The sequence below is a fragment of the Dermacentor albipictus genome, unplaced genomic scaffold, assembly GCF_038994185.2.
Source record: "Dermacentor albipictus isolate Rhodes 1998 colony unplaced genomic scaffold, USDA_Dalb.pri_finalv2 scaffold_14, whole genome shotgun sequence".
Lineage (NCBI taxonomy): Eukaryota > Metazoa > Arthropoda > Arachnida > Ixodida > Ixodidae > Dermacentor > Dermacentor albipictus.
This window is the reverse complement of record NW_027225568.1, coordinates 4,764,227-4,779,564: the sequence shown is the minus strand read 5'-3', so window position 1 is coordinate 4,779,564 and position 15,338 is coordinate 4,764,227. Positions and strand designations below refer to the sequence as shown.

The window sequence follows — 15,338 nt, the reverse complement described above, 5'->3', positions numbered from 1 at the left end:
GCGGTGCAGATGCCAATGAAAAGTGGGTCTTAAACCCACCATGATAAAAATAAAAATTGCGGAGCAAATAGACCATTTGTACAGCTTTAGAGCAATTATTACACAAAACGTGATATTCTCAAACGAGTAAACTGCTTGCCGCAATGCCAATGTAGGCTGAGCGACATGCAGCATATATTGGCATTGAACATGTCTCATAAGGATCAAGACTCCGCCAGGCTACAAGAAGCATTACGCAGCACGGACCTGGCGGAGCAGCTCTGGGCCGTCCAGTGAACCCACGATGCGGCCAGGGAGTTACAACTCCCGGTCCCAACGTGGGAGTAGCCCGCTCTATGGGACCTTGCGTCCCGTAGCTCGCAGTACCTCTCATTAAAGTTATTCAATCCAATCCAAAAATAACCGTTATTTTTATTGTAAGCCCTCGCTGTCACACCTTTCTCTCCGGCTCTCCCTTTACTGAAACGTGGCACTGTCTTTCCATTGGTGCAATGATGATAATGGTAACGGCAGCAGCAAGGCTGGTAAATGCTTGCCCCTTTGATTCCTGTGAGTTTAGTGGTAAAGAATATGGCACGTGCATACATACACCTGTGCTGCAAAATTTAACATTTGTGATTGTTGGAGAGCTAATTTCTGTTGGGAAATTTCAAAGATGTGCACCATTGTGGCCTAATAACTAGAGCACTGGTGAGGTTGCAGACGGTGTATTGGTATAGAAGCTTGCAGTTTAATTGCACAACAATTCGATGGGACACAAAGAAGAGAAATACACGCAGCAGAATGCTTTGCTGTGTGTGTTACTCTTTTTTGTGTGCCGTTGAATTGTTGTACGATCCAACTTCAAATAGAGCATTGGGCTTCTTTGGTGCAGGACCGAGGAAGTGTGAGCTATTCGTCAACATGCCAGTGCCTTGCCACACACTTATGGAAGTCGGAAAGTTTGCAAACAAAGCTTTGCTTTCAGATCCACCTGCTCATGTAATACAAGCACTGACTGAAAGAACCATCATACAAAAATAATGGTGAAATCAATAACCTGTGAAAAGTGTAATTTGTGTGTAGACACTGTTGACATAATAGGTGCCATACCGGCCTCAAAATTGTACTGGACAGAGCAGTTTGTTTCTTATGTGAAGCACAACCTCCCATAACATGCTGTGCAGATAACCAAGCTCAGTTTGTTTTGACGTGCTACTCAACATTCAGTGTAATCTGTTTTTGATTTTAAAGAAGTGCCAAACACCACTTCTTTTTCAAGGCCGTCATGGGAATATTTGGCGAGACCTTTTTACAGCCCCTCACAATGGAAGTGTGGCCAGCCAGCTTTGCTTGGATGCCTTTATAGATTTCTGCTCCTGATCATTGTGTGCTATCAAGTTGCAGAAGTCTATGCAACTGGTGCAAGGCATTACGTGTTTCTATAGTCGGATACAACTTTAGGAGGCTGCGGAATCTGCACTTTAAGGCAGGTGAACACAAGCCTGCACTAATGGGCATGCACTCTAGACTGACATCGTGCCGCCGGACAGACTAATACCTGCTCCTTGGAGAGGAACTATTTCTTTAGACGTGGAGGCGATCGACTACTGCGCTTTGGTCATTTGGGCGGGGCCTCTCCTGTCTTCTGAAGTTTTATGCGACTGTTAAAGATGCTGCTTTTCATATAACACAAAAGGACAAAGTGTACAATTATTTGGCCTATGAAATGGATACATCAGAAGTGTGCTATGCAAGGGCTTAAGATGTGTGAATTATAGTACATGCAATTGTAAGACAATGTTAAAGAATATGTGGTACCGAACATGCATGTAATGGCACATTTGAATCAGGGAGTGTTGCAGTCATATGCACAGTCTATAGGTGATAGCATTATTAAGCTCCTCCTGTTTCCTGTCATCATAGTGAATTACACACACCGTTCATCTTGTGGCTAATCAACACGCACTATATTCTTGCACATAGAAAGAACAAACAGCACAATGACGTGTACGCGGCATTAGTGTATTTTTTATTTACATGGTCCAAGAGTGGCACAGGTTGTCTTACGTTTTTGCCTATTTTGAAGGGACACCAAGTGCATGTTACAAGTCTCCTAATATGCATAGCACAATGTTTACTGCAATAATTTTTTCATGTTCTTGAATAATAAACAAAATATTAAACTGAAAGCTCCTGTATAAGGTGCCCTCTTTGGGCTCGACAGGAGAGCAGTGAAGGCACCGATACTACTGTTGCAGAGCAGCCCTCTGGACCTCTGCCACACTCTCAAGAGCACGTGCCTGGCGCTCGCCTACTGCACCAGGCGGTTTAGTGCCTCCAGCAGCAGAATGTTTTGCTGCAAAAAAGTGTATTGAGATGAATCAGCCGCATACAAACCACTATTTACAAAGAAAAATGCTCATTGCACTGTTACTACTAAGTGCCCTTAACTGTGGAAGCCTCTAGTGTAGTATGCATAATAAAACAATGCGTTGGGACAACGTTGCTTTATTTTTCATAACTAGGGTTTTCTTTTTCAGAGCCAATTGTCATGTTGGTTAGTTAGCCTGCACCTGAGGCGGCGGCACTCGCCCCCTGACCTGCGTGTCGGGGGGTGGGTAGATCACCTTATCCGTTGGACAATAAAGTTCATTCTATCTATCTAAGTTAGCGTTCTATTGGTATTGAAATGGCTCTGCACATTCAACCAAGGTCATTTTCACGAGAATATCTACGATAAGGCGTGATTACACAATGAAATTCGACAGTTACACATGTACGAGGTTTGATTTGATTTTTGATGGTGATAAGATACTGATACTGCAGCGTTTTCCATTTTTCTATTTATTCTCTCTGGAGAGAGAATAAATAGTTCGAGCAACTGATAATCCGACTATTTCATGCCGCAAGGCTGTTGTGGTTGTGGCAAGTAGTTGGGCACCGCAGGTTATAATATTTCATCCTGACATCTCACTCGAGTGTAGGTTAACTGTAGGAACCTGATTGTTTTTTGAATAAGGACATAGCGGTCCCCAATAACTGGGCATTATGGAAGTTTAGCAGGATGCGTTGTTGGGCAAGTTGGTTCATTGTAATAGGAAACATTGGTTGTGCTTTCTAGACAATCACATGTAAGAAGACAGGACAGGCGCAAACTAACAACTGAGGTTTATTCCAGAAAAAACACTTATATATCAGACCATACCAGCGCAGGCGCATCAGGGTATCAGCAGCATTACAGAAGAACAACGCAAAATCAGAAAAACCAAAGGCGTGGCTCACCTAAACATACTATCAAGAAAACGTCCCTCCCTGTTGTAAAGTATGACTGATGTGTCACTGATGCATGCTTGTCCCTTCTTTTTTATATAATATGACTCAAGAAGTTCACGTGCTTTTTCAATACTGCACTTGCGCAGGATCTTAACTTGGTTGATTTATTATTATATTTGGGGTTTTACGTGCCAAAACCACTTTCTGATTATGAGGCACGCCGTAGTGGAGGACTCCGGAAATTTTGACCACCTGGGGTTCTTTAACGTGCACCTAAATCTAAGTACACGGGTGTTTTCGCATTTCGCCCCCATCGAAATGCGGCCGCCGTGTAACTTGGTTGAGCAGAGGCCTGCATTTATGTTCTAAGCAGTGCATGGGTAAATGACGTTGCTCCCGGTTTATAATTGATCTTTCGTGTTCTCGGATTCGCACGTTCAAACATTGGCCCGTCAACAATGCCAACAACGCCAGCTTGGCAATCTAAATAGGGGTTCTTGTGTTTCACGCCGCAGCCACCTTGCTTCTTTCTGGCGTCAAGTCTCACAATGCGTGCGCAAAGGCGACTCAGCTTGCAGGGAGCCGAGAAAACGAGTGGGACGCCATGCTTGGTTGCTATCTTCTTCAGATTATGTGCAGTTCTGTGAACATATGGAACTACAACTGGCTTTGAAGCTTTGTTGGAAACATCAGAGTTTACTTTTTGGGGTGCTTTTAGCCTCTTTTCGAGCGTTTCAACCACTGCCAGCACAACCATATCAGGGAAGCCAGCCTCTTTCTGTCTGGAAATTTGCATGTCGAAGCTAGCCTGCATGGCATGCGTACATGACTTCTTCAAAGATTGCTCAATAATCTGTTTAGCAATGGCCCTTTTGGTGATTTTAGAGTGAGCTGAATCATATGGTAATAATTGTTTTTGTGTGCGAGGGCAGAAACTGCTACAAACGGGCTCTTTTCCAAAGGTAAGTTTGAGGTCAAGGAACTGCAGAGTGTTATTGACAGGGAGCTCATGTGTAAAGGTTAGACCTAAGGCATTATTCTCAAATAGATTAAAAAGTCTGCAATGGCATCGTCATACAAACAATCATTTCGTACATTCAGCAGCACAAGAAAATCGTCAACATACCTGAAAACATGTGCTACTTTGTCTTTGTCAAGTACACCATACATGGTGCGGTCAATACTCGATAAAAAGATATTGCATAAAACGTGCTACGCTCGACCCAATACACACTCCCTGTCACTGCAAAAAGGTTTGGTTGTCAAAGGTGATAAAAGTGGCACTGAGATAGAATTCTAAAAGGGCCAGGGAACTGTCTACCGAAATGCCTGCTGAGTTTTGGAAACCAATGACATCGTTAGCTTCAATGCAGCTACGCACTGATTCAAGAAGTGGCTGGGGAGGTATGTAGTAGAATAAATCTTCTACATCAACTGAGAACCCAAACCCGATCGAGTCACCTGTCTGCAGAAGCGAAAAAACATCTTCTGAATTCTTCGTGGCAAAAGGATCATCAATATGTAACACGTTCAAATGCTTCTGCAGAAAGATACTAATTTCGTGTTGCCATGTGTCTTTCTCGCTAACAATGGCTCTGAAGGGTACATCAGCCTTGTTCGTTTTAGCGGAAAAGACACAGACAGGCTATCGTTCTTGCTGTTGTTAACAACATGAGACAGTTTGGCTAGCTCTTTATGCGATAACATAGGAGAGATTGGATAGGAGAGATTGTGTCTCCTTGCCTGACCCCTTTCTGTATAGGCATCTTTCTAGTTTTCTTGTGGAGAATTATAGTATCTGTAGAATCTTGTACATATTTTCCAAAAGATTTACTTAAGCCTCCTTTACTCCTTGATTACTTAATGCTTTCATGACTCTGGTATTTTTACTGAACTAAAGCCTTTTCGTAATCTATGAAAACCGTATAGAGAGGGTGATTGTACTCTGCAGATTTTTCGATTACCTGATTGACCACATGGATGTGATCTATTGTAGAGTATTCCTTATTGAAGCCGGTCTGTTCTTTTGGTTGACTGAAGCCAAGTGTCGCCCTTATTATATTGGAAATTATCGTAAATATTTTATACAACACTTGAAGTAACCCATTGGACCTGTAATTTTCCAACTCTTTAACGTCCCCCTTATTGTGTATTTGTATAATGTTGGCATTCTTGCAGTACTCTGGGACCCTTAAAGTCGTGAGACATTTCGTAGAAAGGCCGCAAGATTTTGAAGCATAATATCGCCTCCTCATTTGATTAAATCAACCGTTATTTCCTCTTCGCCTGCCGCTCTTGCCCATTTCGTATCTTACAAGGCCCTTCTAACTTCATCGCTAGATACAGAAGGAGCCTCTGTAACCTGTTCATCACTACTTCGATTTGAGGTTGGCTCTTCCACAGGCGAGCTATCAAGACGTATAGTGTTCCCTGAAGGCCTGAAGTAATCAGGAAAGAAAGTTATCTGTCCGTTGATTGTTTTCTTAGAGACACTGGGTGGTCAGCATTTAGTGACACAGCCGTGTTTAAAGCGCTTACTAGATGCACAGACGGAACAGCTCTCGGTCAGGCATACTGGGCTAAACCCGTCTGATGCAACACCACTACCTTCACCATGCATTCCGCCTCGATAAGAATGTGGCTTTTGTGGTTGTAGATTGAATTTCAGAATAGAGACAAACTTCACTAGACGTATATACAGATGAGAATGAGAGATACACAGGACATTCGTTCTCATGCTACATCTTTTTTGCCGCGATTCAAATGCGTCGCAATTCTGAAATAAGCACCAACTAATCCAACTTTAAGTTCTCCAATCCTATTCACTGCATGCTTAGAAGTATTTAAGCTATTAGATTGAGAATGCTTAGAAGTGAGGATCAAGGGCGAGTATACCCACGACCTTCGGTTCGCATATGACATTGTCCTATTCAGGGAAACGGGAGAGGAATTATACCAAGCGATTGCGGACCTTAACCGAGAAAGTCTAAGAGTAGGGTTGAAAATCAATATGCAGAGGACAATTATGTCCTATAGCCAGGAGAGGGAACAAAGATTCAACATCACCAGTCAGCATTTAGAATATGTGCAGGAGTACGTTAAACTAGATCAATTGCTCATAGGGGACCCTGATCATGAGAAGGACATTTACAGAATAATAGAAATGGGTTCGAGTGCCGACTTCAGGCATTACTAAATCCTTACTGAGACTTTACCGCTGTTGTTCAAAAGTGCACAATCACTGTATTATAGCGGTGCTCACAAATGGGGCAGAGACTTGTTTGTTAACAGAAGCTCAAAAGCAATTGACGGACCGCGCAAAGAGCGATGGAACGATTAGGCGTAACGTTAATTGACAGGAAGAGAGCAGTTCGCATCAGAACGCAAACGGCAATAGCCAATATTCTATAGTTCACATTATGTTAAAATCTTCCTGTCCTACCATGGTCGCACGCACGGCGAACGTCTCGTCGGGCGCCAGGGCCAGGACGTTTGGGGAGAGGGAGGGAGGCCTTCTTCTCGCGGATTACGCACGGGAATGACAAGTGTTATAAACAACACCAGCAATTATATGGCAACTACATGAACTCATCATAGCAATTATATCGACACTCCAGGCGCATTTATACCACAGCGGTCACCGTCGCCGTGATCTTCCGTAGAAGCTCCAAGGGCAATAACGTCGTCTCCGCGCGCCGTATGCTGTATGGGCGAGGAAAGCCTGCGACGGTGAGCTGCGGTGGTGGCTCAATCTCGCGCGCGCAAGGGAGGAAAGCAGGGAGGAAACGCGCAGTCTTCCGTCACCTGCAAGGCACCAGGGGAGGGGGGGGTAGGAGAGGGAGGTCGTTCTACTCTGGCGGCTGCTGCGTATGGCGGGGCCCTATCTTGAAACTATATCTGATGAAGACAGAGCCTAGGCACGTCAATGGCTCATAGCTTCGTGTGCACTTTGTTCTCGTCGCTCTGTTTGCGTTGAAGCGATAGGCAACACAAAGGTCACTTTACTCGCTGCTGCTGCCGCGCTTTCTCACTCCAGCGTTTTGACAGCGAGGGTACGAGGTCATCGAGCAAGATGTGTACTATTTGCTTGTGCGCGCGTGACGCTATGCTTGTAAATTTTTGCAAGCGTTGTCTGGGATTGGGGGTTCAATCCCATCGCTCGTGATCCGTTGTCAAGATTGGAGTCCGGCATGAATTCGAAGGTAGCTGGCCCATGCCGTCGTCCAACTTATCCACGTTGAGGACGTTGATGAAGGGAAGAACTGCTTCTCATCGAGAACGAGGAATATGGGTTTATTTACAATATTTATATCAGTGTAACATGACTGCTTGAGAGAGAGTGTCAGTCCAACATGGCTGCTCAAGAGAAGTGTCCCGAGCATTCGCACCGTCGTCGTCATCATCATCGTCGTCATCATCATCATCATCATCATCATCATCAACCTAGTTACGCCCGCTGCAGGGCAAAGGCCTCTCCCATACTTCTCCAACTACTCCAGTCATGTACTAATTGTGGCCATGTTGTCCCTGCAAACGTCTTAATGTCATCCGCCCACCTAACTTTCTGCCACCCCCTGCTACGCTACCCTTCCCTTCGAATCCAGTCCGTAACCCTTCGTGACCATCGGTTATCTTCCCTCCTGATTACATGTCCGGCCCATGCCCATTTCTTTTTCTTGATTTCAACTAAGATGTCGTTTACCCGCGTTTGTTGCCTCACCCAATCTGCTCTTTTCTTATCCCTTAACGTTACACCCATCATTGTTCTTTCCATAGCTCGCTGCGTCGTCCTCAATTTCAGCAGAACCCTTTTCGTAAGCCTCCAGGTTTCTGCCCCATATGTGAGTACTGGTAACACACAGCTGTTATACACTTCCCTTTTGAGGGATAGTGGCAACCTGCTGTTCATGATTTGAGAATGCATGCCAAACGTACCCCAGCCCATTCTTATTCTTCTGGTTATTTCAGTCTCATGATCCGGATCCGTGGTCACTACCTGCCCTAAGTAGATGTATTCCCTTACCACTTCCAGTGCTTCGCAACCTATCGTAAACTGCTGTTTTCTTCCGAGACTGTTAAACAATACTTTAGTTTTCTGCAGAATAATTTTCAGACCCACCCTTCTGCTTTGCCTCTCCAGGTCAGTGAGCATGCATTGGAATGGGTCTCCTGAGTTACTAAGCAAGGCAATATCATCAGCGAATCGCAAGTTGCTAAGGTATTCTCCATCAACTTTTATCCCCAATTCTTTCCACTCCAGGCCTCTGAATACCTCCTGTAAACATGCTGTGAATAGCATTGGAAAGATCGTATCTCCCTGTCTGACGCCTTTCTTTATAGGGATTTTGTTGCTTTCTTTGTGGAGGACTACGGTGGCTGTGGAACCGCGATAGATATCTTCCAGTATTTTTACATATGGCTCATCTACACCCTGATTTCGTAATGCCGCCATGACTGCTGAGGTTTCGACTGAATCAAACGCTTTCTCGTAATCAATGAATGCTATATATAAGGGTTGGTTATATTCTGCACATTTCTCTATCACTTGTTTGATAGTGTGAATATGGTCTATTGTTGAGTAGCCTTTACGCAATACTGCTTGGTCCTTTGGTTGACAGAAGTCTAAAGTGTTCCTGATTCTATTTGCGATTACCTTAGTAAATACTTTGTAGGCCACGGAGTGAGCTGATCGGTCTATAATTTTTCAAGTCTTTGGCGTCCCCTTTCTTATGGATTAGGATTATGTTAGCGTTCTTCCAAGATTCCGGTACGCTCGAGGTTATGAGGCATTGCGTATACAGGGTGGCCAGTTTCTCTAGAACAATCTCACCACCATCCTTCAACAAATCTGCTGTTACCTGGTCCTCCCCAGCTGCCTTACCCCTTTGCATAGCTCCTAAGGCTTTCTTTACTTCTGGCGTTACCTGTGGGATTTCGAATTCCTCTAGGCTATTCTCTCTTCCACTATCGTCGTGGGTGCCACTGGTACTGTATAAATCTCTATAGAACTCCTCAGCCACTTGAACTATCTCATCCATATTAGTAACGATATTGGCGGCTTTGTCTCTTAACGCACACATCTGATTCTTGCCTATTCCTAGTTTCTTCTTCACTGTTTTTAGGCTTCATCTGCTCCTAAGAGCCTGTTCAATTCTATCCATATTATAGTTCCTGATGTCCGCTGTCTTACGCTTGTTGATTAACTTAGAAAGTTCTGCCAGTTCTATTCTAGCTGTAGGGTTAGAGGCTTTCATACATTGCCGTTTCTTGATCAGATCTTTCGTCTCCTGCGATAGCTTCCTGGTTTCCTGTCTAACGGCGTTACCACCGACTTCTATTGCGCACTCCTTAATGATGCCCATGAGATTGTCGTTCATTGTTTCAACACTAAGGTCCTCTTCCTGAGTTAAAGCCGAATACCTGTTCTGTAGCTTGATCCGGAATTCCTCTAGTTTCCGTCTTATCGCTAACTCATTGATTGGCTTCTTGTGTACCAGATTCTTCCGTTCCCTCCTCAAGTCTAGGCTAATTCTAGTTCTTACCATCCTATGGTCACTGCAGCGTACCTTGGCGAGCCCGTCTACATCTTGTATGATGCCAGGGTTCGCGCAGAGTATGAAGTCGATTTCATTTCTAGTCTCACCATTCGGGCTCCTCCACGTCCACTTTCGACTAACCCGCTTGCGGAAAAAGGTATTCATTATCCGTATATTATTCTGTTCTGCAAACTCTACTAATAATTCTCCTCTGCTATTCCTAGAGCCTATGCCATATTTCCCCACTGCCTTGTCTCCAGCCTGCTTCTTGCCTACCCTGGCATTGAAGTCGCCCATCAGTATAGTGTATTTTGTTTTGACTTTACCCATCGTCCATTCCACGTCTTCATAAAAGCTTTCGACTTCCTAGTCATCATGACTGCATGTAGGGGCATAGACTTGTACCACCTTCAATTTGTACCTCTTATTAAGTTTCACAAGAAGACCTGCCACCCTCTCGTTAATGCTATAGAATTCCTGTATATTACCAGCTATTTCCTTATTAATCAGGAATCCGACTCTTAGTTCTCGTCTCTCCGCTAAGCCCCGGTAACATAGTACATGCCCGCTTTTTAGCACTGTATATGCTTCTTTTGTCCTCGTAGCCTCACTGAGCCCTATTATATCCCATTTACTACCCTCTAATTCCTCTAATAATACTGCTAGACTCGCCTCATTAGATAGCGTTCTAACGTTAAACGTTGCCAGGTTCAGATTCCAATGGTGGCCTGTCCGGAGCAGCAGTTTTCGCACCACAGCAGTTTTTAAACACTCGGTCCTACCGCGATACAAGGTGACGGGAACGTTCGTTTACTCATTGTAAACTCGCCGCCGCCCCGCCGGACAGATTACGCACACAAAGGCACCCACGAGCGAATGTCCGGAGCCGACGTCAGAGGCAAGCCGTTCCGGGTAGCTCGGAGCCATTCTGGGTAGCTCGTTCTCCTCTGTCCTGGTCGGCGCGTGGGAAGCAACAAAAAACGGCTTTCCCGCGGCAGCTCGCGCATGCGTAGCAGATCAGGTCCGCGCTGGGGAGTTCGGGCACAATAGTTCGCCCGGCGAGCTCATTCCGTCACAACGGCGATGGGGCTAGAGGGTGGCGGTGGTTTCAGCACAAAGCCCTCTTCATCGAACGCATCCTAGCTGAAGCGACGGAGAGTTGGGATGCGCGTCTTGTTCCCCAGTCGTAATTGGGTGGCAATCCTACATTGCAGCTCGCCATTCTTAACAGCGTGATGTCAGCGAATGTTTACAAGTTTATACGGCCGATATAACTATATTCTTAATTCGTATAGCTGTCTATTAATTTGCTGTCGCAATCTGTGCTTCGCGTTTCGGGCGAAACTGCGCCATTTTTGGTCAGCAGCAAGTGGCGAGTGCGAAAGGCTCCGTCTCCGCTCCCGTTTTCCCACGCATGGTTGGTCAACCATGTTTTGCCGTGGCAGTCGCCGCGGCCACCCGTAGCCCAGCTGGAAGTCGGGAGCCCCTTTTTACCTAGCGTGTTATTCTCTTCGAGGGAATACTCAGTGATGTCATATATAGCTAGTCGGCTTGTTCGAAGTTACAATCGTAATATATGCTTTCCGAGTGTACTCGTGGTTGTCGTCCATCGTTTCTTCGACCACGTACCGAACCGCGGTTCATGGGTAGCCGTGGGCTAACCGTGTGCGGAGGCGTAACGCCGTTGGCGCCAGCCTTCTTCCTACAATCAAGAGAGAAAAATCTATGCGGGCGGGTCATGTAATTGCAGTGCAGATAACTGGTGAGGCATTAGAGTTGCAGAATGGAAGCCGAGGGAAGGGAAGCGCAGTCAAGCATGCCAGAAAATGAGGTGGGGTGATGAAATTAGGAAATTTGCGGGCGCAAGTTCAAATCAGCTAGCACAAGACACAGGTACTTGGAGATCGCTGGGAAAGGCCTTCTTCAGTGGACATAAGAATAGGCTGATGATGAGAATAAATCCAACCTACTTCTTTAACCGGAAATTGAATCCATGACCTCCTGCTCTAGATTAGAACGCCCAGCTACAGAGTGAGCGGCGGTTATAGTTACTAATATTTATTTTATTTATTTGTACACACTGCAGCCCGACCGGGCTATTGCAGGAGTGGGTGTGAAAGGCATAGAAATGAGAATAGTAAGTAATACAGGCCCAATATGAACAATACAAACAAACACAAACCAAAACTATTCAATGGCCGCCAAGAATAAGTTTAAAGGAAGAGAACGAGTAGCACCAGGCAAAGAATTCCAGTACTCGATTACACGGGGAAATAAACCGTATTTAAATGTGTCCCTACGGGCGAAGTAAGGTGTGATGTTTAGGTGATGGTGACTTCTAGTATTAGATGGTTTCGCAGGTGTTAGGTAGTTATCCGAAGATATACGGCAAGAAGAGTTAATAACGCAATGCTAAAACTTCAATGTTTCCGTGCGTCGGCGATCTGAGAGCGGTTCTAAGCCTAGGGATGAAAGCGCTGTATACGGCGAAAAATCCCTATCGGACCTACGGCATATGAAGCGGATCGCTTTCTTTTGGATGGCCTCAATTTGATTAATGTGGCACTGTGTGTGTGGATTCCAGACGGGAGAAGCATAATCGAGTATAGGCCGGATGAGTGATTTTATACATGTATCTCTTGGGGCTGTGGTCAATGTGCGGCGCAGATAGCCTAACGTTTTCAGTGCTTTTGAGGTTATTAAATCAATGTGCTTCGACCAAGACATACTAGGTGTGAAAACAAGACCAAGGTATTTCTATTCACTAACGCTCTGAATAGGAGTATTATTAACTTTGTAAGTAAAAGCGGAAGGGGTCGTTTTATTAGTGAAAGTCATAACAACGGTTTTACGGACGTTAATTGTCATTTGCCAGGTATCGCACCAAGAGCTAAAATTAGAAAATGATTCTTGAAGCTGTAAATGGTCATCAAAGGAGGAACTCTTATGATACAATACACAGTCGTCAGCATACAAATGTATATTTGAAGTTATGTGATGAGGCAAATCGTTTATAAAGATCAAGAAAAGCAACGGACCCAGCACGGAACCTTGTTCCGTGCTGGGTCCGTATATAATTTATATATAATATAATTTTCAGGGTGGCTCTAGGATTTCCCTTCTGTGAGCGCCAGTCTCTTACGCATTTCGCACACGTTATTCCACGTAATAGCACACGTGCCTGATAGCACGTGTGCTATATGCATATGTATATAGTATAGTATAGTATAGTACGTGCTATATGTATAGCTAGCATTCCCTATATGTGACGCAAATAAGAGGCGCCGCGGCTTCGTGCAGATCTATTCCGCATGAGAAAATCGGGTTATTTCCAATATGAGGCACTGTTACGATACTAACTGCGAGTAAAATGGCCGTGTAGTTAGTGTTCCGAGCACGTGAGCGTCAGCAGCAAAGGTGCGCGGTAGTGAAACCCTCGTGCAGTGACTTTCTCATTTGTCTCTCCATCACAGGATGCAGCGAAACGGAATGTTCAAAGTACTGTGGCCGAAAATACTATCACCAAAGACCCGTTTCAGGAATATGCGAAGGCTTCGATTGCATCTGTTCATGGTTTATCGGTAATGTGCTTCTTGCATCCCATTGTATATATATATATGGCATAGAGAAAGAAATTTCAACAAGAGCGGACACTCCCATAGAGCCCAGCGGCCGAATTGACTGTAGCGCACCAAGCGGATGTTGTTGACTTCTTCCGGTTTCGGTTTTGGGTGCGTGCGTTTTGAACGCCAGTTGGTACACGCCGCGCCGGCTCCGCTGCTCGGCACGGCATTCTTTTTTTTTCCCCACTTCTGCTGAACCTCGCGTTGCCTTGGCGTGGAATCGTTTCATTATTAAGGAGAAATGATTGCGATTGACCTTTACAAGACTGCGCCGAATCTGTCAGCTGCAATTTCATAAAGAAAATGAAAGAAGTCTTCTGAAATGATGAAATGTTTATTTTGCTCTATATAAATGCTCGTTCCGGGCTTCTTCTGCATTCATCCAAAGTTGTGGCACCAGGTAAGCAGCAGTCGTTGCCGTACGATGCTCCACCGGATTCCATCAGCTGAAAGAAAGTAAATTACAAGCATGTATCATTTCGGTATATTGACCTAACAGGAGTATAGCGTGTAGAGGCGAAACGTTCGTAAGTGGTGAATGAGCGGCATTACAGATAAATTCACTTTTAGGTACATTTCGCAGCAAAGACTCCTCCCAAACAATGCCATAAAATCAGAACATCCGATTTTCAGGCACCCCTCCTTTCCCGGGCATTATTTACTGCACTTTAAGTGCACAAATACACGGGTGACTGCGCGTTTCCAAAACAACTTGGCCTCAGTCGACACGATGGTACGCCAAGTACACAAAGGTGGCTACAACACAGGCTCAGCCGACCATGTTACACGCTCGCGGAATGCCTTGTAATCGCACTCAAGTCAGACTCGTGGGTGCAAAGCCTGTTTTCAGTAGCTCAGAATACATAAATGTCATGTTCTTTAGCTCCTCCGTGTTATATTTTACGCGTCCTGCCGGCGCATGCAACACTCCCGTGTTATCACTCTCGGCAATCGCTTGTCGCGTTTTCGAGAAGCGTGAGTACCGAAATAAGGTATATGTTGTTGCAGGGCTATAAAATGCGTCACAAACTTGTCCCACTAAAATTCAGTACACGCAAAAATAACTCGCTATGGCCAGCTTGCGTTTTTGCTAACAGCTTCAGAACCCCAGGCGCGGCGAGCAAGCCTCAAGATATCCCAAAAAGTTACCAAATAAATTACAATACTTCTTCGGGTCAGAGAATGCTTCACGAACTTCTACTAGTAAGATTCAGTACACGCGAAACTAACTGCGGCACACAGCCGAGCTGCTTTTCGCTAACTGCGTCAATAAGCCGGGCGCGGCAACCGTGCTTCTAAACTACCCCAAATATAACGACGTTAGTTACAATAATGTTGGGGGCCACAGAATGCGCGAAAACTTGTCTTAGGCGCTAAGACGTAGTACACGCATGCACACGCGCAAATGCGTCACACGGCCGAGCCGGTTTTCGCTTACTGCGTCAATAAGCCGGGAGTGGCAAGCGTGCCCAAAAACTACCGAAATAAGTTACAGTAATGTTGGGGCTCATAAAAAGAGTCGCAAACATATCCCAGGACGAGGCATTAACTCAAATTTACTGCGCCAGGACGGCGGTGCTGTTTTTCGCTAACTGCGCCACTCGAACTAAGCCTAATTGTCATTAAAATGAGCCGCACACTGTCAAACACAATTTCTCACCTTGCCGTAGTCCAGTATTGCAGTGGTGCCATGTCGAAATGCAGACGACACGCAAGAGAAGCATAGAGAAGGCCGAGAGCCCAATAAAATTGGCTATATCCAAAACAGACGGGTCGCCGAGCACGCGAGCTTCGCACGTACGACCATCCACGTTCACTCCTGCGGCTTGTCTGGCGAATGGCATATGCACGTGCGTCTGGCGTGCCGCTAGCTTGTTGCTAGGCAACGCAACAAAAAGTTGCAAAGTATAAGGTCATTCACACG

At 45.2% G+C, this 15,338-nt stretch overlaps 1 protein-coding gene and 1 long non-coding RNA gene across 5 annotated transcripts in view; one reads left to right on the top strand and one right to left on the bottom strand.

The window, feature by feature from the left end:
- LOC139051747 (uncharacterized) overlaps positions 1-15,338 on the bottom strand; it is a 193,317-nt gene that overhangs the window by 170,189 nt on the left and 7,790 nt on the right. The window lies entirely within an intron of this gene.
- The window catches only part of LOC139051745 (uncharacterized), a 185,912-nt gene that overhangs the window by 166,243 nt on the left and 4,331 nt on the right, over positions 1-15,338 (top strand). For all 4 annotated transcript variants that reach the window (XM_070528744.1, XM_070528741.1, XM_070528742.1 and 1 more), the window contains one exon: positions 13,265-13,372. In XM_070528744.1, the coding sequence (XP_070384845.1) occupies positions 13,265-13,372 (108 nt within the window). The remainder of the gene's footprint in view (positions 1-13,264; positions 13,373-15,338) is intronic.